The sequence below is a fragment of the Martes martes genome, assembly GCF_963455335.1.
Source record: "Martes martes genome assembly, chromosome: 2".
Lineage (NCBI taxonomy): Eukaryota > Metazoa > Chordata > Mammalia > Carnivora > Mustelidae > Martes > Martes martes.
In genome coordinates this window covers 58,165,858-58,189,090 of record NC_137889.1, presented here as the reverse complement: position 1 = coordinate 58,189,090, position 23,233 = coordinate 58,165,858, and the positions used below count along the sequence as shown (strand labels likewise).

The following is a 23,233-nucleotide window of genomic DNA, read 5'->3' as shown; positions in this document are numbered from 1 at the left end:
TGAAGCATCTAGATATTGTAAAACTAAATTAGACTAGGGCAGTAGTCACTCAAACTTTAAATGTGTCTAAGGTCACATGGGGAATCTTGATCTCCTTCTTATAAGTTGGGGGTCAGGCCTTCTACTTCAAACACAGTGTACTTGTGTTTCACATGGTCTCTTGTGTTTTACACAACCCCTCCGACAGTAGGTCTTTTGCACCTGATGTTGCCTTAGTCTAGAATCAGTGTTTCCTTTCTCGCTTTGTCTGTATGGTATCTGTCTGCTTCAGATCTGAGCTTTATCATTAATTCCTAAGAGAATCGTAGCCTATTATGGATTCCTAGTGAATCCTTTCCTAGGTCAACTCTCCCACATTATGTGTTCTCAGACCACCAAGAACTACATCATAGCACTCCTCACAAGTGAAGCTATGCCATTTATTTGTAAAATTATTTAAACAGTGACTTTCACTTAGCTGGAAGCTCTAAGAGAGTAGAAATTATGTGCGTTCTTGTTCTCTGTCATATTGCTGTTGCCTCTATCTGTAGTTCCTGAAACACAGTCTTAACTAGGTAAATCGTGAACACAGATGAATAATGGTCCACAAACATCATTTTGACAAACATTGGACCAGAAGTTCTGGATCCTTATATTCTGTTCCCGGCTTACAACTGACCTGTCAGTTCTCTCTTAACCTTTCTGTTTTGGTATCTAAAACTTAGTGATACCTGTTCTGCCTACAGGGCAGATGGTCACAGGGGTACTGTGAACATTAAATGAGATATGTGAAGATACTTTGAAAAGTCTAAAATGCTATTCAAATATAAAATTACATGAAATAGTGATATAAGTGGAAGACACTGTCATGGATAGTAATACATGGGCCATGTTACTGTTACTTATTCTTTAAGCCATAGGAATTGCATTTCAAGGTGGAGTTTAATTTCTGCTTCTTGTACATTTGATTTCTTGCTTATTTTACAAATTATAGCTCTCACTATACATTGTTTAAGGTTAGTGAATATCATTTCTACTGTGAAAAGCATGAGTCAAAATTGCCTAAGACTGGCCTTCAGATTCCTTTTTATGGTACAGCAAGCCCTATGGTATTAATACAGACCTCATCTTTCATAAATCTGTGTTTGTAATTACTTAATACTACATGCTGTGAGGCATAAAGGGATTGTATATGTTACCCTAACAGAATAAGATGGAATAGGAAAACAGTTAAATTGAATGGATACTTTGTTGTATTTTTGGAACAGGGCAAGATACCCTCAACTTTTAAAACAAACTTTCTATGTTTGGTCATTCCATAATTTTCTTCTACTAGCCCTATTAAAATATATTTATGTTGCTCCCCCCCCCTCTCTGTTTTCTGTTCCTAGTTCTTCCTACCATCACCCTTTTTTATTCCTTTAATTTTTCTTCTTTTTAACTTCAACAGTTTGGGTTGCAGGGGGAAAAAAAAAACCTGGCACTTAATCAAGAACATGATCTCATTGCTTTCAATGGCTTAGAAAAGAAACATTTTAAAGCAGTTGAAAGATTTCACTTTGGAAAGTAGGTACTGCATAACTAAGTGTGTTGGTTCCCAGCAGAGCCTTGAGTAACCTCTTTCCAGCCATCCTCATGTTTTTTCTCTTCTACTTCCTGTCCAGTGAGCAATAGCCTAGGTTTAAAAAAACAAAAAACAAAAAAACAGTAAGGCTTTTCCTTTTGGCTCTCTTGCCAGTGTATTGTTTTCTGTTCTTTCATCCTGTGCATAATACTTTTATATTTTTGTAGCACAATTATTTCTAGGTTTCATCACCTGTATGGACATGAAATACAACTTTTAGTTCCCTTCTGCTCACACAAACCCTCCAGCCCTTTTCAGAGTTCCCTTAGGTATTTCTGGGAGTCTGTGAGTGGAATGTAATGTGTTTAGGAACATGAAGTGAATATTCTTTTCTTACAGCCTGCTTTGTAAGTCCATTCTTCTTGAGCCACCCCAATATGGTACCTTTTCATTGCCCCTGCTGCTGGGTCTCCTGTGAGGGACAGTAGCCAGGAATTCTGTCTTTAGTGCTTTCAGAGCTGCCCGTCTTCAGAGTACCCAGGTGGTACATGGCTGAATTAGAGAGTTCCCCCTACCTCTCATCTCTGTGCCACACTTTGTACCCAAATTCCAAAGTAGCAGAATTGGTGCTCACAGTTTCAGCTTCTCTTGAAAAGGTTTCTTATCTTTTCCATCTATCCTTTTATTTCTGGGCTCAAAACCAGTTCAGAGAGCCAGATGGAAAAAGACACCATGCCATTTCTTCCATTGTCCTTATTTCATCTCACCCTCCTCGTGCTCACCCTCTCAACCGCCTTTAGATTCCTGCTGAAATTTGCATCATTCATGGTGGTTGCTGAATTCTTAATCATTCTTGGAATTAGCTCAGTTAACCTGTTACATCTTTAAAAGCTGGTTTTTGAATAAGTACCTTTGCTACAAAATTCAAAAGATACAAAAAACATGTCCAGTGAAAAGTCTAGCACGTCCATCCCTGAGGTTTCAAGTTCCCCCACCATGGGGGAATCAGTATTACCAGTTTCTTCTGTATCCTTCTAGAAGTGCTTTATGCATGTATAAACAAATCTATATAGTTAACATATATATTCTTCCCCACTCTCTCCCTTCTCCTTTGCAAATGACTTACATGCTTTGCTTGTTCTGTTCTTTTCACTTGGAGACTGTTTTGTATTAGTACATCAGGAATTTCCTTATTTTTTTATGGCTGCATTGTATGGTTATATCATAACTTATTTATATTGTCCCCTAATGGCGGGCATTTAGGTTGCTTCTAATCTTTCCCTATTACAAATAATGCCACAGAGAATAACTTTTATCATAAGTTATTTTGCCTGTCTATATCTGTGGGGTAAGTCTCCAGAACTGGAATTGCTAGGTTGAAGGTTATATAATTTGAAACCTGCTACATTTTCAGTTAATAAATTTTTAGAAGTTAGTTTGTTTTTGATTTCTAGCTTATATTCTAGACTCCTCCTTTTAATAAATGAGCAGTCTTACCACCTCATTTTATTTGGTGATTGCTTAGGCAGTGCCCAAGGAACATAAATAAATGGACCAGGTGTAAGGAAAAAATAGATTTAGTTTTTGTTTTCATACTTTTCTTAGAGATAAAAGTATAAAGAATTATTTCTCTATCCTGGAACAAACCTCAGTAAGCTCAGTGGTAAATGGCAGCAGATACTTAGTGTCTAGAGATGGTAGGGACTGTGGTGAATTGGAGGGTGCTTGCCTTACATAAAGGGAGACAGTGCCATTCAACTCCAGCCAATTTTTGGCACACAACGTATTATAAACTCAGTGGTGACTCAGTGGTGACAGATGCTGTATTTTTTTTCTTTAAAAACAGAAGTCTTCATATTTATATTCAGTGTCCTAACTTTAAAATTCCATGTAGACTAAACAAGATACTCCATGGGATTGATCCAGCTTGGCTAAGCCTTCAGTTTATGCCCTCTGTTGTTGTACATACAGAGGTGGGTTTTTGGTCTATTTCGTTAGCTCTGACTCTCACTTATTCTGGTTCTTCATTGTCTGCTATCAGCTAGATACTGCCTCTAGATGTTCCATTGATTGTTAAATATTTAGTTCTATATATCATAGTCTTCTTAAATTTGTCTTCTTTAAAGTAAAGGACATTTGGAATTTCCTTCACCCTTGATGACAGTGTAAAGAATTAGGAGATTCTAATATCTCATTTCTATTCATTTGGTGACCATATCCTGTGACTCCAACAGGCATTTTTCTATTTTATCTTATTTTATTATTTTTTTTTTAAGATTTTATTTGTTTGTCTGAGAGAGAAAGGGAAAGCAAGTGCACAAGCAGGGGGAACAGCAGGCAGAGGTAGAAGCAGGCTCCCTGCTGAGCAAAGGGCCCAATGCAGGACTCGATCCCAGGACCCTGGGGTCATGAGCCAACCCAAAGGCAGACACTTAACCAATTGAACCACCCAGGTGTCCCAGCATTTTCTATTTTAGAGGTGTAGATTGTTAGAACTTTAGCAGGCAGGATCAGAAAATACTGCTTTCTCTCCATGATCTCTGCCAGAATTCTTTCTAGATTTTGGTCATTATTTGAAGGAGCTGGGAGGATATGATCATAGATGTTAATAAGTATTAAAATCTTAGCAAGAAAGGTTTTTCTATCTGTAGTCATTCATGGCATCCTTTGAGTATGCTTTGTTCTGTGAGGTATTGGAAGAGGAATTAATACTTGGAGCCAAAGCCTCCAAACATTGAATTATGATTACTGTCGGATCAAAAACTCTTACCTATCTACTTCATTTTTTTTAATCCCACGTTTCAGAATTTCCTACTAGAGAGGGTTATAAAATTGTCTGTATTACCTCTTCTCTCCCTCTTGTCAGAGACTTCCATTGCCCTCACCCCTGTTCATCAAAGGTGATTACACAGCTTTGAGGAAATAAAAAGTAATTTCTTTCAGATGGTTGTAAACTACTGCCACTGATGCTTTTTCTCAAATGGCCAAGGTCATATACTCATAATTAGAGTAATTAGAAAGTTAGTTAGAGGCACTATAAAAAATTGAATTTGGTGGTGGTGGGAAACTTGGGACAACGAGTCCTTGTAGTTACTGGGGAAAAGCAAGCCATGTCCAAACAGTTCTTGGCTGAGAGCTGTCTAGCTCTCGATATCTGCATACTCGTGAAACTATTTTCTCATAGTTTAGTTTTCCAAATAAACTTCCCTACTAGAAAGCCAGTATTCTCAATACAAGCCATTATATTGTTTTTCTGATAGTCTCCTTAAATTAGTTTTCCTTAGGTTACAGTAACCTTTTTAAAAGATTGTTGGTTCATATCTACAAAGGAGCAAGAGAGCTAACATTTCTGGGTGCCTACTTCAGGAGCCTTTTTAATGGTATTTTAGTCCTCATAGTGACCCCTTCAGGTAGAAATCACTGCTCACAATTCACAGAGGAGGAAACCAGTGCTTGGTGAGATTAAGACATTTGTACAAGAGCAAACTGCTAAAAAGTGGTAGAAGCTGAGATTTCAAACATCTTCCTCCAGGTCTCTTATTCTTTGTATTATTCTGTTATACTCCCAGTTTTAAATTTTAGAAAGACTATTTTGTCAACGGTGTGTCACATGGAAAAGAATGGAGGTAAGGAGAACAGTTGGAAACCATGGCATCATTATAGCAGAAGAGAAGGTTTTGAGTAAGATAGAGAAAGTTACAGATAAAAGAACCTGCTAAAAGGATAATTAAATCATTGGTTTAGCATATACTTGTGTTTTGTTTCAGTTCACTGTATAAAGAGTAGATTTTTCAAGCTATAAATTCCAGTTTAAAATGACAACCTATCAAATATATGTTGAAGTTATTAATGCTTAATATTTGGGGATAGGGCATAAAGTGTAAATCAGAATTTTAAGACTGAATCATTCTCTGCCCTTTGTAGAGATTGTCTTTAATATGAATGTGCTTGATAGATATTTTTAAACCTTCCCTTTTGTTTATATGTTAACTCATATAAAAAAAAGTAGTAAAGATCATGGGATACAGATTTAGCACATTTTAAAATGCTGGTCAGACATAATATGAAAGAATTTAAAACTGATTTGAGTCTGGAAATTATTCCAAAGATTGAACATTTCTTGCTACTTATAATTAGATATAAATCCATAGTACAGAGAGTGCTTTTTGAGAGCTAGTAGTATTTGGTAGATATAGTAAACAATTTTAAAATATTAATACTGTTTATTTGTATGGTGCATTACACTTTATAATTGTCGTTATAGTTTGAGAACTCATGAGTTTGTCAGTAGATATCTGAGGAAAATAACTCAGAGTAAAGGATCTGAAATATATAGAGATTATATTACAGCAAATAAAATTGAGATAATCCATTATGGTTTTGGAGTAGAATTTGTGATCTTGCTGGGAATGGTCGGGTCAGGGGGAACATAAAGGAACAAAAGAAAGAAAATGTGATGATATCTGCACCCCCAGGATTTTAAAGATGAGAAAAGCCGTGGGCTCCCTAACTCGGGTAGAGAGCCTTTTCTCATGACTTGAAATGCTTTTTTATGTCTGTGCGGTCGGGCAGTACAAAATGTGAGGCTCGAAAATAACTGTAGTAGATTGTGAGGAATGCAGGGAATAAAAGAAAGTGCAGCTGTCCTTGGGATGCCTATGGTGTTGTAAGTTTGGGGATAAAGTGTAAGTTGGCTCCTCGGAATTCATTTGATTTCAACTTCAGCGGTAAAACATTATCTGATTGGCCAGCTCCTTATTTTGAATTATGTATTAGCATATTCTCCTGAGATGTGGAAGGTAAAACATTCTCTGCTTCTCTTGCAAGGGAGAGGATGTGAATTCCCTCATCCTCTACCTTTGTATCCTCCTTTTAGCACTCACCTCCTAGTAAATGGACAAGAGGATGCTTCAGAGCTAGTCATATGAGTAGTTGATAGTGCTCTCTGAAGTCAATTTAATGGATGCTGGGAATGCCCCAAAATAACATTCCTATTAACCTGTTGTTGATATTTTCAGAAATTCTACCATTACCAATTCATGATAAGTTTCCTATTAAATTGGGTCATCCCTAGTAAAGCTATTGATTTAATTTCTACCTAGCCACGATAATATTTAGTATTTTTAATAGAAATTTTCAACCATAGGTTCCTGTTTGATCTGGCCTTCCTAGTAGCTCCCACTTCTCTGATTTCATGTTCTATTGTTCATGCAACTCTAGCCACAGTGGCTAGAGTCCTCAGTGGTATTCTTTAAACATGGTAGACAGTTTCTGCCTCGAGGTCTTGATCTTGAATACTCTCTCCCCTTTAACTACATGGCTTGCTTCCTAATGTCTTTCAAATCTTTACTCTCATGTAGCTTTATCACTGAGGCTTTCTCTGAGCACCCTACTTAAAGTTTTAACGCCTCCATCCACGATCCCTAAATGCTTTCTCAGCTTTATTCTTCTCTGTTGTACCTACCATGATCTAAATACTGTATATTTCACCTTTTAAAAAAAAAAAAACTTTTTTTTTTTTTTGCCAGTCTTTCACCACAAGAATGTAAGCTGTATGTGAACAGGGACTTTGTTTACTTCATTGCTGTATTTCCCAGTATAATTTCTCACATGTAATAGAAATTAATTGAAGGTGACATTGTAACACATGTAACAATAAATATTTGTTTAAAACATAAATGAGTGAATACAAGGTACTGTATGACTTGAGATGCTTTTTATGCATAAAATGATTGACGCATAACAAGAAGTACCTGTAGGGAAAAGTGGGTACCAAACAATTATCTCGTATCTTTTGTTATGTTGTTTCTCAAAAATATGTTAAATTGTATTAATCCCTCTCCAATAAATACTTGCCCAGAGCCAACTATGGACAGCTTCTGTTAGCATATTTATAACAATTCTGAACTCAACAAAACCTTCAAATTTCATGCATTTATAAAGACCCTGCAATCCTGGATGACTAACTGGAATTTTTGCTTTTACTTATTGGTAAACTAGTGTGAGCAGTAACTTGGGAGTCAATGTTTCTGGCTCCTATTTTCAGATTTTTTTTTTTTTAATCTGTAAACAGAGGTGATTGGAATACACTGTTAACATCTATTCTAGCTTAATCTAAGATTTTATGATTTATCTTAATATAGCTTAATGAAATCTCTTATCCAATTGTATAATTATTTCATTTATTAAGCATTGGGAAACTGCTGGGGTAGGGAAATGCAAAACAGGAAGAAAATATTGGATCTTTCAGAAATGCAGAATCACAAGTTTTTGTTCTAGAAGTTATTTATCAGTATATTATATACTCTGCCTGCAGAAGAAAATAGAGGCTTCAAAGCTGTATGAATGCTTGAGCCATGGATCAAGGCATGTGGATTGGTTCTGTGAGTAAATTGTTATATTTTAACATCAAAATATTCTAAATATATGTCAGTGGAATTTATTTGTGTATGTTAATCCAGGGGATAGTTCTATTTTTGAGTGATAGTAACACAGACTTTAAAAATTTTTTGTAATGATGATAGCCTCTACCTTCAAATTAAATTTTCCTGTTGCAGTGAAGCAGAATTCTATCAATGTTACCTTCAATTAATTTAAGTTTGTGTTATTATTTTTTTGAGATTTTATTTATTTATTTGACAGAGATCACAAGTAGGCAGAGAGGCAGAGAGAGAGGGGGAAGCAGGCTCCCCGCTGAGCAGAGAGGCGGATGCGGGGCTCAATCCCATGACCCTGGGATCATGACCTAAGTGGAAAGCAGAGGCTTTAACCCACTGAGTCACCCAGGCACCCCAAATTTGTTTTATTTTTAACATTTAATTTTATTTTAAGTATTCAGCTTAGAGTATTGATTGATATGGGCAATAATAGGAAACATTTTGGGTAACATTATTCTCAAAATTGTCTTCATACCTAGACATTACATTTCATACACCAGCTGTGGCATTGCCATATTAGTAGAGTTCTTTCTTATTCTCTAAACCAGTAGTTTCCAAGTAGCATTACGTCAGGAGCTGTTTAAAAGTTTTCCTGGAATGGTGCCTGGGTGGCTCAGTCTGTTAAACATCTGATTCAGTTTGGGGTCAAGTCAGGATCTAAAGGTTGTGGGACTGATCCCTGCGTCAGGCTCCACACTCAGTGTGGAGTTTGCTTGAGTCTCTCTCTCTCTTTCTTCATCTTCCCCTCCCCCCTGCTTGTCCACACTCTGTCCCTCTCCATCTCCTAAATAAATAAATAAATGAAATCTTTAAGGAAGAAACGTGTTCGTGGATTCCTACATCCAATTATTTGGATTCAGTAGGTCCTGAGTTGGCTAAGGATTCTGTGTGTTTAATTCTGATGCATAGCACAGTTTGGGAAAAACTGTTCTAAACTGATGTGGAGAAGAAATGCTGTCTGCTGCAATGTATTGGTACTGCAATTCAATGAGAATGAAGTAAGGTCATGGTGTAACTTAACTGTAAGAACCCCGTGAGAGTCAAGCACCCTGAGACTTCCATAGTAGGGAATGCAAAATAGGATGATATAAACAGTAGCCACTTCATATATTTTGAACTTAAATAAATTTTAAGAATCTGAAACTGCAGTTCTTTCAGATATAAAAGCCACAAGAAAGTGGTGTCTAAACCTACACAGATATAAAGGTGGTCATGGTTGAAGTTAAGTACATTTGAGGCTCAGCCTCTTACCTAAGGATAAGTATTTCCTAACAAAAACAGCATAGTTCTATAGAGTTTACTAGTGACCTTCTATTGATAATAGAGAAATGTCTATTTTTATTTTCAGGTTATACCATTATTTTAGAATGGAAAAAAGTAGGGAATACTTCGAAGATAACGTCAAAAACCACCACGTATCTTAAAGTAATCAAAACCTATAACTCCTTTATTTGGCCACCATAGTAAATTCTAGAGGATATGTGGCAGTCATATAGTTCCTCTGATTAATTGTGTTTATTGATAAAGCTTCAAGATCATCCAACGATGAAGTATTGTAGCCTAGAGACTCCTTTCTAGAGGCCATAAAAAACAGGAATGTTCCACTCTCTTCTATCTATTCATGAATTAGTTCAACAAATATTGTAGTGCCTATTATGTTCCAGATACTAGGGCAGGTATAGATAATGGACAATAGTGACACAGATAATAGACAATATAAATATATGATACACTGCAGATTAATATTTGCTTAGAAGAAAAAGAAAGGAAAAGTGAAATTGTTTTTGCTTTTTAAAAAAGGCCAAGTTTAGGGAAGGGAAGTCTGGGATAAAAAGAGGCCTGGTTCAGTTACCATCATAGATGTTTAATCACTGCCTCTTGAATGAATGTGCAAAAAAACTGGTCTGCAAATTTAGTACATATAAAATTGACTTGGTAGTGGGAGAAAGTAATATAATTTTAGGTCTAGGACAAGAAAACTAATAGTTCCCTGTATTCTGCTCTGATTAGGTTCTTTGCAGAAGTATTGTGTTGAATTTGGGGAGCCACTTTTTAAGAGAAGACATTCGGGATCATGACAAACGAAGAAACCGTGTCAAATTAGAATCAAGACTGGGAATATTAAAAAAAAAAAAAAGACTGGGAATATTTAGCATGGAGACTCTTTGCAAGATTATGCAGATAATTTTAAAAGCTGCCTTGTGAAAGAGAAAAGAAGAAATTTAGTCTGTATTGATTCAGCCAGACAAGTGGGTTGAAGTTATAAGAAACCATTTAGAGTCTATAAAAGGAAGATCTTTATCAGCAAAACTATTCCATTAAATTTCCATGTTACTGGAGATGTACGAGAAGCTACATGAGTCTATAGGTCTTTAAAATTTTGACAAGTAGTATATGTAATAATTCTTTTGGAATAAAAATCTCCATAATATGAGATATCCTTTAATCATGAATCATAATGAGTAAAACTTGATGTAAATATTAGATTTTTTAGTGGTGTATCTTTTGCTCAACTTGTTGCATAGTACCTATCACAATTAAACATTGCCCCAGAAAAATTGTAAACTGTATCCCTAAAATTATATTTGCAGAAAGATGAAGCCTGACGTAAGTACATATATAGTTATAATTCTAATAAGAAAAGGAAAGGTCCATTAGCTGATTGACAGTGGTCAAGTAGTGTCTTGTCTTAATTCCCTACCTCAGGGATTGTGAGATTAAATGAGTTTGTATGTGTAAAGCACTTATGCAGTGAGTGTCTGGCCCATGGAAGTATACATTAAGTAGTGGTAATAGTTGTTATTTACAGTTTTTAACTACTTGGAGGCATTATTTGAGAAATTAATATTATCATCTAGATGAGTTTTTAAAAATTTGTAATATCTGTGGTTCTGTTTTCCTTACATCACCAAGCATTTTACACTGCAGAACTCTGCATGTGCCTCTCAAATCACAGCTAAATGTAGTAAGGCCTCATTTATCTAGCATTGTCCAGGGGAGAATGTTTGACATAAAGGAAACACTTTCTGATTACTTCCTAAAATGTAAACTTTTAACCATTTCAACTTTTAAAAATGAGTGTATCAGGGTACCTGGGTGGCTCAGTGGTTTAAGCCTCTGCCTTCGGCTCAGATCATGATCTCAGGGTCCCAGGATCGAGCCCCATGTCAGGCTCTCTGCTCAGCAGGGAGCCTGCTTCCGCCCCTCCGCCCCGCCCGTCTGCCTGCTTGTGATCTCTGTCAAATAAATAAATAAAATCTTAAAAAAAAAATTTAAAAATGAGTGTATCACATACTTTCCTGCCTTTTGTATTTAAACAAAACAAAGGCCACTAAACATGATTTTAAGTTTTTGAAAAGTTAGTGTTAGATATATGATGTATAATTAAATAGTTGTTTTCATGTATTTCATTTTGCTCTTTTCAGGGAGCTATCATTTTTTCTGTGGTAAAGCTTTTTATACACTCCCAACCACTTTCTAAATTTCTATATCTAATCTGCTGCTGAATGTAGAACCCAGATATTCAGGCTTGCTAAGAATTACATGTTAAAATGATTAAGATGTCTGGAATTTGCTTTAAAACAATTAACAGCTCCCCTCCCTTCTTAATTATTCAAGCTGGGTGATAGGCACTTAAGCACTTATTACTGTGTTCTAACTGCCCTTGTACATATTTGCAAATTTTCATAATAAAAAGTTTTTTAAAACCACCATTAGGGAAAGGAATTGTATGATAGCTATATGGAGGTCTATGTATATTTATTTCTTAATTTTTTTTAAAGATTTTATTTATTTATATGAGAGAGAGCATGAGTGAGGAGAAGGTCAGAGGGAGAAGCAGACTCCCCGTGGAGCTGGGAGCCCGATGCGGGACTCGATCCCGGGACTCCAGGATCATGACCTGAGCCGAAGGCAGTCGTCCAACCAACTGAGCCACCCAGGCATCCCTATTTCTTAATTTTTATCTTTATACGGATTCACAGGAAACTTCATAGTATTTATCTTTGGTCAAAGGACTGAGAGCTAAGGGGAAGGGATATTCACTTTATTTTTTCTAGTGGAGTTTTTTAAGACCCTTTTTACCTTCATGTATTCTGTTTATTGATCTCTCTCTTTTTTTAAAAAAAAAGATTTATTTATTTATTTGAGAGAGAGAGAGAGAACATGAGTGGGAGGGGCAGGAGGAGAGGGAAAGAGAATCTCAAGCAGACTCCATGCTGAGAATGGAGCCTGACACTGGGCTCCACTCCATGACCCTGAGATCATGACCTGAGCTGAAACCAAGAGCTGGATGTTTAACTGACTGCACCAACCAGGCAGCCCTTATGTTTAGTTATGTATTTGTGTATGTGTATATGTCTTGATGTGTATCTAGTCAGGAAGAGGGTTCACTTCTGTAAATTCTGTGAATTCACAGTCTGTAATTTGAAAATACTAATAGCATCCAACTTACAGGATCATGAAGCTGTGTACCTCTTATTTTAACACATTTTTACTTTATTTTAAGTAGTTTAAATGGTAGCACTGGGTTCTGTGTGAGGTGCTGAACGAGCAGTAAGAGGAGCTCTGTAATGGTTGTTTTAAACTTCTGATAATTCTTTTTTAGTATCCCAATATGGACATAAGGGGTTACTAATTGATGTTTGTACTGTCCACTCTTCCCTCTCCTTTTGATGGCTTGCTTACTGCTTGTACGATAGCTAACTCTTTACCTTCTCTTATGCTTCCCTTTTTGTAAAGCCTTATACTCCTTGTTTATGTCTTTCTTCCTTGATTTAAATATTCTGTCTTTCCTGTGTTTACTCTTACTGAATGAAACAGATACGTGCTGAACTGCACAGCATAAATTCAATTGTATATCACCAGTGATATACTGGATTCACAATTAAGCACCTCCTGAAGGTGAGAGTATAAATTATTTCCTCTTTGGGAGGCAATTTGACAAATGTATCATAACTTAAAATGTATATACTTTTTGTCATAACAGTTTCTCTGCTGGGAATTTATCATAAAGTTATATTAACCCTCGTACAAAGATGTATGAAGAAACTGAGTGGTGTTTGGGTGAAAGAGAAAAAGGAGTTTGGGGTGGGAGGCAGACTATAGTAGTTCTTTTGAAATTCATCCTTTAAAAAAAAAGACAAAAAAATTAATCTTTTCCTTTACTACTTTTTATGTAAAAAAGTAGGGTTAAAAAAAAAAGCTTTCTTACTACCTGTGGATTATACAGCATCTACAGGCTTTTATTCCTAATGGATTTTCTGGATTATATTTTTCTTTAGTAGTCAACAATGCTGACAGTAGTCTTCTTCATTGTTCAGCCTTTGTGTAGGATTTTGACAACCCTAAATTAATCATTTGATAATTGAGTCCATTTCTGATAGTAGGAATTTTTACAGTTTTATTGCATAAATGCGTGTGCATGTGTATCTATTGTATAGATGCATTTATCCTTCCTGACCATATTCCAAATACACGTTTCTGTCCTTAACCCCAACTCCATGACCTGATGACTACCTGTTTTTCTCTCTGTGCTCATGTACTTACATATGTGTATATGTACGCATATAGCTCTACCACTGACATAAGACATACACATCCAGAGGGTTTTTTTTTATTGTATTTTTTGAAAAACCTGGTCATATTATACTCATTTGATTGCATTTTGGTTTTTTTTTACTCAACAAATGAAATGTGCAAATCCACCACCAAGGTACCTAATAAAACTAATTTATTCTTTTTATTCTTTTTAATGATTGCATTGTGTTAATTGATCAGAGTAAATTGTAATGTATTCAGCCATTCCTGTATTGATTGAAACATCTCTGTTTATAAAGACTAAGAATTTGGAAAATAAGTGACAGTAAGCATCTTTGTACATATTAGGTATGATTACTTATATTTCTATATGCTAGATTACCAGGAATTGGACTACTAGGTTAAAGGTATATGTACTTTAAATTTTATACATGTTGCTAGATTCCTTTGAAAAGGATGGAATAATTCACTTAGATAACGAAATATAACAGTACCCTTTTGAGAAGGTATTAATCAGTCTTTTACATTTTTGCTAAAGTGATATCTCATTGTTAAACCACATAATTGTTATTTTGCTTTTAGTAAGTTTGAGTATTTTTTATAAACTTGACAACTTGAGTCTGCTCGCTTTCTACATGTCAAATATTTTTTCTGGTTTAATTTCTGAGTTTGTTTATGCTTTTTTCACTTATTATGTCTAGGAAACTAAACTTTTATGTCTATCTTTTCAAGTTTCTCCTCTTTGTTAAGATTGTTTAGAATACTTGTCATCTTATAAATTATGTTGTAGAATGTATTGCTGTGGTTTATTTCTTTTGTTTGTCCTTCTTTAAACTGCCTAGAGTTTATTTTTTTAATAAAGAATGTAAGAGAGGTGCCTGGGTAGCTCAGTGGGTTAAAGCCTCTGCCTTTGGCTCGGGTCATGATCCCAGGGTCCTGGGATTGAGCCCCATCTGGGGCTTTCTGCTCTGTGGGGAGCCTGCTTCCTCCTCTCTCTCTCTCTGCCTGCCTCTCTGCCTACTTGTGATCTCTGTGTCAAATAAATAAATAAAATCTTTTTTAAAAAAAATGTAAGATAAAGATCTGTTTTGTGTTTTTTTTTGTTTTTTTTTTTTTGCTAGATGACAGCCAGTTTTGTGGTGATAATTTAAAAAAAAATAATTTATCCTTTCCTGCAGAAATAGAATTTAACTTCTGACTTGTACATTTTTCATATGTACTAGAATCTGTATTTAAGTTCTTTATTCTGTTCCTCTCATCTGTTTCTATTCCTAAGCCAATGCCATGTTGATTTGATTATTGTCTTTTTTTTTCTTTTTAAGATTTTTATTTATTAATTTGACAGAGAGAGAGAAAACACACAAGCAGGGGTAGCTGCAGGCAGAGGGAGAGGGAGAAGCAGGCTCCCCGCTGAGCAGGGAGCCCAATGTGGGGCTTGATCCCAGGATCCCGGGATCATGACCTGAGCCAAAGGCAGGCACTTAACCGACTGAGCCACCCAGACGCCCCTTGATTAGTGTCTTTTGATCAGCACGGGAGTTTTGACCTGCTCCGTTTCCGACCTGGGCCGGTTCACCCCTCCTTAGGCAACCTGGTGGTCCCCCGCTCCCGGGAGGTCACCATATTGATGCCGAACTTAGTGCGGACACCCGATCGGCATAGCGCACTACAGCCCAGAACTCCTGGGCTCAAGCGATCCTCCTGCCTCAGCCTCCCGAGTAGCTGGGACTACAGGCGCGCGCCACCGCGCCCGGCTTGATTAGTGTCTTTTGAATGTATTCTGAAACATGGTCAGTGAACTCCACTTTTGGTTTTCTCTCTTTTCTGGGTAGTTCTTGGACTTTCTGCTTTATAACTTTAAGATCCGATAAAAATTAAAGAACAGATCTTTTGGGGTTATTTCTCTATACAGTCATTGGGGCAAAGTACTATGAATGAAATACTTTTCCCATTATTTTTGTAGATGTTTCTCTCTAAACTAGGGAAAATTTTTTATTATTTATTTTAACTGTATTGTATTCTTGATAATTTATTTTTATTAATTTCAGTTTTCTTTTACTGGAATTGTCTGCATTTTCTAGGTATTCCATCAGGTCTTTAGCAAAAAGATATTTTTCTCTTTCATTCTGGTATTTATGCAAGTTAATTCTTTTTTTTTTTTTTAGTTAGTTCATTTTTGTATCTTAATTAGTTGCTGTAATCTTCAAGTCAGTGTTTATTTTAAAGGGATTAGTGGACTTCCTGTTCTTTTTTTTTTTTTTTAAGATTTTATTTATTTATTTGAGAATGAGAGAGAGAGTGAGCGAGTATGAGCAGAGTAATGGGCAGAGGGAAAAGCAGGCTCTCCACTGAGCAGAGAGCCCGATGTGGCCCTTAATTCCGGAACTCTGGGATCTTGACCTGAGCCGAAGGCAGACATTTCAGTGAGTGAGCTACCCAGGCACACCTGGGCTTGCTGTTCTAACCCCTCATTTTATTAATTTGATTTATTGAATGAGTAATAACTTTCATATGATTAAAATAATAAAAAAAGTTTCCTATGAACACTCTCCTTCCTACCCTTTCTCTAATCTTTTCAGTTTCCACCATGTACTCAAAGTAACCACTCTCGTTGGTTCTCTTCCTCAGTTCATCAAATTTCCATACAGAAGCAAGTTCTTAATATAGGTATATACATAAACACATGCATATGTACACTGTATATACATATTTATGGTGTTCATGTAACCTTAGTTTTATTTGAAATGATTATAGTGTTTTGCTACATATGGTACTTGCTACTGTTCTTTTTTCTTTTTCTTTTTTTTTTTTTTTTAAAGATTTTATTTATTTATTTTGACAGACAGATCACAAGTAGGCAGAGAGGCAGGCAGAGAGAGAAGGGAGGAAGCGGGCTCCCTGGTGAGCAGAGAGCCCGATGCGGGGCTCGATCCCAGGACGCTGGGATCATGACCTGAGCCGAAGGCAGCGGCTGAGCCACCCAGGCGCCCCGCTACTGTTCTTTTTTCAAAAATGCTTATTTTTTTTCTATTTTTTCCCATAGAGCTTTTGTTAAAAATGGTTGCTGAATTTTATCGAATGCTATTTCAGCATCTAATGATACAATGATATGATTTTTTTTCTCCTGAATTTGTTGATGTCTTGGATGATGTTGATTATAAAGGGACCACTGTCATATTTCTGCAATAATTATAGTAGGATATTATTTTTGACATGTGGCTGGACTCTGTTGTCTACATTGTTTTTTTTAAAATTCAGAATTATACTTTTAAGTGAAATCGGTTTATGGGTATATTTTATGTGCTAGTACCTTTACTAGATTTGGCTTTGTGTTGTTTTGACCTAAAAATGGCTTGGAACATTTTTTGTATTTTTCTGTGGTTTGATATTATTAGAATAATGTTTTTTTTTTAAAGATAAGAATCTACAGAGAACCCAGCTTGTCTTGGTATCTTTTTCTATAGTAGGTTTTTAATTATCTTTAATTTGTGGTGTTTGGTTCTACTCGAGAATTCATTTCTCTTGGGTTAATTTTGATATTTTCTATTTTATGGGGAAATCATCTTCTCTTTTAGGTTTTCAAATTCTGCCACGCAATTGCATTTGTGTGTGTTATTGTTTCTGTTTTTTTTTAGTTTTGTCTTGTTTTCTTAGTTATCTCCTATGCTGATGGTTTTCTCTTTTATTCTGAATCTTGTGAGTCTCTTTCCCCACCTTGTTTAACCCACTCACTAGACTGAGTGATTATTTCATCATCATTCAAAGGGGTACCTTTTAGATTTATTTATGTCCTCTATACTTTTTTTTTTTTAAAGATTTTATTTATTTATTTGACAGACAGATCACAAGTAGGCAGAGAGGCAGGCGGAGAGAGAAGGGAGACAGCAGGCTCCCTGCTGAGCAGAGAGCCCGATGCGGGGCTCAATCCCAGGACGCCGGGATCATGACCCGAGCCGAAGGCAGTGGCTTTAACCCACTGAGCCACCCAGGCGCCCCTCCTCTATACTTTTTTTATGTTAGGTTAATTTTAAATATCTCTTAGTTTCTTCTTCCTAGGTTTTTTTTTTAATATTTTAAAAGAGTTTATTTATTTATTTGATAGAGAGAAAGACATAGGTGAAGAGGGAACACAAGCAGGGGGAGTGGGAGAGGAAGAAGCAGGCTTCCTGCCAAGCAGGGAACCCAGTGCGGGGCTCCATCCTAGGATCTTGGGATCATGACCTGAGCTGAAGGCAGCTGCTTAACTGACTGAATCACCCAGGTTCCCCCTTCCTAGTTTATTTTGATATATTTTGTTTCTTCTCTTATTTCTTTTCTACAGAGTGTTTTTCTTCCTTGCCTTTTAAAAAAAATTAAAATTCTTAGAGCCATAAATTTACTTGTAAATATAAATTTTGCTGGATCACATGGGTTTTAATTAATTTTATTCTATTTTTTGTCATAGCTTACCGCATAAAGCATAATTTCCCTTTTGATTTCCTATTTGATCCAAATATTATCAAGTGTCGTCTCACAGTTTTTACAGAAAGAAATTGTTGTAATTTTTTTTCTTAATTTTTGAGGTACATATCTCTGAAATAACTTAAAACTTTTACTATGACCATGTTTAGGATCAGTCATGGTGATAAACTTAGGAAAAAATACCTCTTTTTTGTTAGAGGATTACAAGGCATCTTTTAAAAATCATATTTATTGATAATATAATTAAATTTGTTATTTTCTTCTTTCCAACTATATTTGTCCATTCTAGAAGGTATGCTGAAATTACTCAGTATATTTGTGTTTTTAAAAATAAATTTATTGAAGTTCTAATAAGTTTTAATTTATTGCCTGATATGTTATTTGGTATATACAGTTTTTTAACTCTTACAGTTTAATCATAAACTGTGTATTTCATAATTATATAACATTTTTCTTTATCCTGGTATGTACTTTTGACCTTAAAATTAAACCTTGACTGATACATGTTTCTTTGCAGTAATCTGAAAACAAAATATTCTTTTCCCCCAAAAGATGCTAATTGCTTTCTCTGTTGGCTTCTTGACCTTGAAGAGATGAGACCTTTAGAATACTTTTATTTTCTGCCTTTCTTCCTTTTTCTCCTTATCCTCTTTTTCCTCATGAGATCTTGGAAGTATTTTAACTTCTGCCTACCTTTAGCTCACCTGTCTGCAACGCTTTTGCTTTGAATAGTTTAGAAATGTATTGAAATGTTTTCATGATATAGTCTTTTGTTTCAAGAGTCTTTATCATATAAGTTATCTGTTCCTAGACATTTGGTTATTATTTAAATGTGTATTATGTAATATAAACTGAAAATTTCATTGATGACAATATTACTCTTCTTTTTCATCTTCCCTGTTACCACATCTCTTTTTCTGGTTTGTTTTTTCTTAGTTAGAACCCTTTCTCGGTTATGTTTCTTAACTGGGGTGCCTGAGAAAATATACTCTGAATTTTTGCATATTTGCAGTTTTTTTTCATGTATCAAAATGTAAGCTTGGTTGGCACAGGATTCTTTTGTCTCTGTCGTCTGTGAATGTTCCTTAACTCTATTTTTTAAATTATTTTTTTAAAGATTTATTTATTTTAGAGAGAAAGAGCATGCATGCAAGGGGAGACAGCAGTAGTGGGTAAGGGAGAGAATCTCCAGCAGATTCCCCACAAGCACAGAGCCTGAGAGGTGGGGGGCTTGATTTCATGACCTTGAGATCACAACCTGAGCCTAAATCAAGAGTCAGACACTTACCAGACTGAACTACCCAGGCACCCCTCTCTTTAAAGTACAAAAAATGAAGAGGCCAATGAGGAGCTGATTCTTAACCTTTATAGGTTACTTGCTTTTTAGAGCTGGGTGATTGCTTTTTTTTTTTTTTTTAAAGTTCAGATTTCTTTTATTTTTTTAAGGTGTTTTTTTTTTTTAATATAGTTGACACACAATATTCATTAGTTTCAGGTGTACAACATAGTGATTCAGCACCTCTAAATGTTACGCTGCGCTCACCGCAAGTGTAGCTACCATCTGTCTCCACACAATGCTTTTGTGGTATCATTGACTATATCCCACATGCTGTACCATTTATTCCTATGACTTATTTATTCCATAACAGGGAGCCTGTATCTCCTACTTTTTTCTTTACCCATTTTGCTCATCTCCCCACCTCCCTTCCCTCTGGCAACCATCAGTGTATTTCCTGTATTTATAGGTCTGATTCTGCTTTTTGTTTGTTTCTTTATTTTTTAGATTCCATTTATGAATGAAATCGTATGGTGTTTATCTTTCTCAATCTGATTAATGTCTGACCCTCAGGGTCCATCTTTGTGGTCCCAGATCCCATTCTTCCTTATGGCTGAGTAATATCACATTCAAATATATGCTACATCTTTATCCATTCATCTGTCAGTGGACACTTAGGTTGCTTCCATATTTTGGCTATTGTAAGTAATGCTACAATAAATATAGGGGTGCATACATATTTTTGGTTTTCTGTTTACATTTTCATTGGTAAATACCCAGTAGTGGAATTACTGGATTATAAGGTATTTCTATTTTTAATTTTTTGAGAAGCCTCCATATTGTTTTCCATAAAGGCTGCACTATTTTACATTCTCACCAGCAACACAGGGAGGTTTCATTTTCTCCATATCTTTGTCAATACTTGTTATTTTCCGTTTTTTTTTTTAACGCCTCCCCCCCCCTTTTTAAGATTTATGTATTTATTTATTTGACAGAGAGAGCACACATGCATGGGGATGGGGGGTGCAGAGGAAGAGGAAGTCTGATGCAGGGCTTGTTCTCAGGACCCTGATCATGACCTGAGTCGAAACCAAGAGATGCTTACCTAACTAAGGCACACAGGCACCCCTGATAATGGCCTTTCTAATGGCTGTGATTTTTAATTTTTATTTAAAACTCATTTAAGTAAGTTTTATGTTTATTAAACTCATTTTTGAAACAATTTTTTTAAAAAATCTGTCAATTAAAAAAAATGTGTCTCTTATGCAGTAAGGCTTTGTGACATTGAGCCCGAGAGTAGAGAATTCATAGCACCACCTTACTTGCTTGCTCTTCTGTCCTTAGAATATTTTAGTTCTGTTGAATATTTAAATCTGTTTATATCCATAATGTAAATAACATAAACTCAGTGATTTGCAGTTACACAAGTCTGTATCAGTGACTTAATCTCAGTTTCCTCACCTGTGAAATGAAGGTTTTGGTAATTTACTTCCTAGATTGTCTGATTCAGTTGTACCATAGTCCTCACATTTGCAGAATAAAGGTCAGGATTACTATGAGGCATTTATCAGTCTTCCACATATTGTGGAAGTCTTCCCTTTCTAGCCCATGTATTTCTCATGCATATATGTAAAAGGCTGGCCACATAGGTCTACTTAATCCCTAAACATACCTCATCCTCTCCTTTAACTGTTCCTTCTCCCTGGAATCTTTTCTTCCTCTGATTCTCACCTTCCTGCACACCTTGGTTTGGTGGAAGTCTTATTCTGATCTTCAGATAACAGCTGAGATCTCACTTTAAGAAGTCTTCCCAGTTCTCTGTAGCCTAAATTAATCTCTAAATTGTTACTCTCATAAACCTTGTATTTTCAGTCTTATCACATTATGCATTTTATTATAGAGGTATGTGTGTGTAATTTTTATTTGACCTTCACTACTGGGACCATATCTTACTCTTATTATGAGTTTGTGCCTATATCAGGGCAAGAAGATATTTATATGTTTTAACTGAATTTGAGCAAGAATGAGGAATTTATATTGGCCAGTAATCAGTTTTGTGGTTTAGTTTTGATATTTTGGGAATCAGCAACACTTTCAGTAGATTTTCCTTGTACTTTATATCTACCTTTTTTTAGGACAGGTATTTCTTAAGTCAGCAAGAAAATTAACTACAACAGGAACTTCATTAAAGCTACAATTTAGGATATGCAAATGTGAAAGGTTTCTAACTTTACCCTGTACATTTCGCATATATCATTAGTCACTGTTAGACACTTTGGTCTTGCTTAATATAATTCAGTGCTGAATGTGTATTTTAATGTGAGAGTTTTGACATCAACATTTTTAACTTTTGTGTAATTTATAATCTTAACTTTGCATTAATGGAAATTGTTGCTTCTATAGATTGTGGTTTGAAACTGCTAATAAGTTCAGTAAGTAATACATGATCTTCAGCTCCTAAGCTGTGAGTAGTAGATTGCATTTTTTTGTTAAAATCTATGTCTGAATTGAAAGGGGTCACAGGGTCTGAATGGTGAATAAAGCAGTAGAATACTAATCAAAAGACAGAAGTACTGGACTCACTCTATTATTAACTTACACTGTGCTCAGTAATCTAAAGTAACATGGACACTAATCTCCCTTTTAAATTGGTAATAATAGTCCCTGCTTCTTGATAGCTTGTGAAGTGCTTTCATCACCATTTTAAAAAAATGTTTTAACTTCTTGTAGCTCTTTAAAGTAGTTATTGATCATCCCTATTTTATAGATGCAGAAATTAGGACTTAGAGAAATTAAGTTACTCAAGATATTAAGTACTAGTATACTTGGAACTAGACCCCAAAATTTACCCCACAGTTAAGACTTTTAGCTGTATTCATTTTGTGGTGGGTTTTTTTGCTTATAGGGTGCTGCATAAGTGCACTGATAACTATTATCAAACAGTTTTCTCAAATGTCTTAGTAATATATACATTCCATCACACATTTATATCTTTTTCCCTGGGTGATGTCTGATAACATTAAATATCAGGAGTGTGATTTTATTACTTTTTCCAAGTGAATAATTGTGAAAGCTATCAATATTTTTTTAATCAGGACTGTGATTTTATTACTTTTTCCAAGTGAGTAATTGTGAAAGCTATCAATATTTTTTTATTTTTTAAATTTTGCTTCAAGCCAAGATTTCATCTTAAAAGTACAAGGTAATTTTAAAAACATGGTTAGCTGATGTTGACTGTTAATATCTTTTAGTTATATAGTTAAAATTTTTAATCAACATTTGATTAATGAGTATTTCTGAATTTTTCTGTCTTTATTCTACAGAATGGTTAATAACGCTGATCATCTCTAGGAAGGATATTGATTCACCTCATGTAAAGTATGCTCAGTTCCTTCCCAGTGGTGTAAGTATCTCGTCCATTTCTTAATTTTTATCTTTCCAATTGTTTTTAATACAGTGAAGAAATCATTATGATTACAACCCAAAAAATGATAGCAGGGATTCGTAGAGTTGAAAGAATTTTTTCATAATCATAGTGGGAAGGAATAAATTTTCAAATCTATGAACTTTCTCTTTTACCATTTATTTTCAACTTTGATATCTGACATTCAATTCTAACATAAAACTACTAATTTTGTCAAACTGCTTATTAATAGGTTAGAAACTTACAACATAGGGGCACCTGGGTGGCTCAGATGGTTAATCATCTGCTTTCAGCTGAGGTCATGATCCCGGGGTCCTGGGATGGAGCCCAACTGAGCCCAAGTCAGGCTCTCTGCTCAGCGGGGAGTCTGCTTCTCCCTCTGCTTGCCCATCCCCCTATCCCTGCTCCTGCTCACTCTCCTTCTTTCTCAAATGAATAAATAAAATCTTTAAAGAAAAAGAAGCTTGTAAAAAAAAAGAAAGAAAAAAGAAAAAGAAAAAAGAAGCTTGCAGAATAGATGGCTAGCTACTGTTAGATTCCTTGTGACAGGCAGA

At 35.5% G+C, this 23,233-nt stretch overlaps 1 protein-coding gene across 10 annotated transcripts in view; it reads left to right on the top strand.

Annotated features, from left to right (window-relative positions):
• HMBOX1 (homeobox containing 1) overlaps positions 1–23,233 on the top strand; it is a 196,659-nt gene that overhangs the window by 53,791 nt on the left and 119,635 nt on the right. For all 10 annotated transcript variants that reach the window (XM_080797802.1, XM_080797800.1, XM_080797805.1 and 7 more), the window contains exon 2: positions 22,579–22,658. In XM_080797802.1, coding sequence (XP_080653928.1) covers positions 22,636–22,658 — 23 coding nt within the window. In that variant the 5' untranslated portion in view covers positions 22,579–22,635. The remainder of the gene's footprint in view (positions 1–22,578; positions 22,659–23,233) is intronic.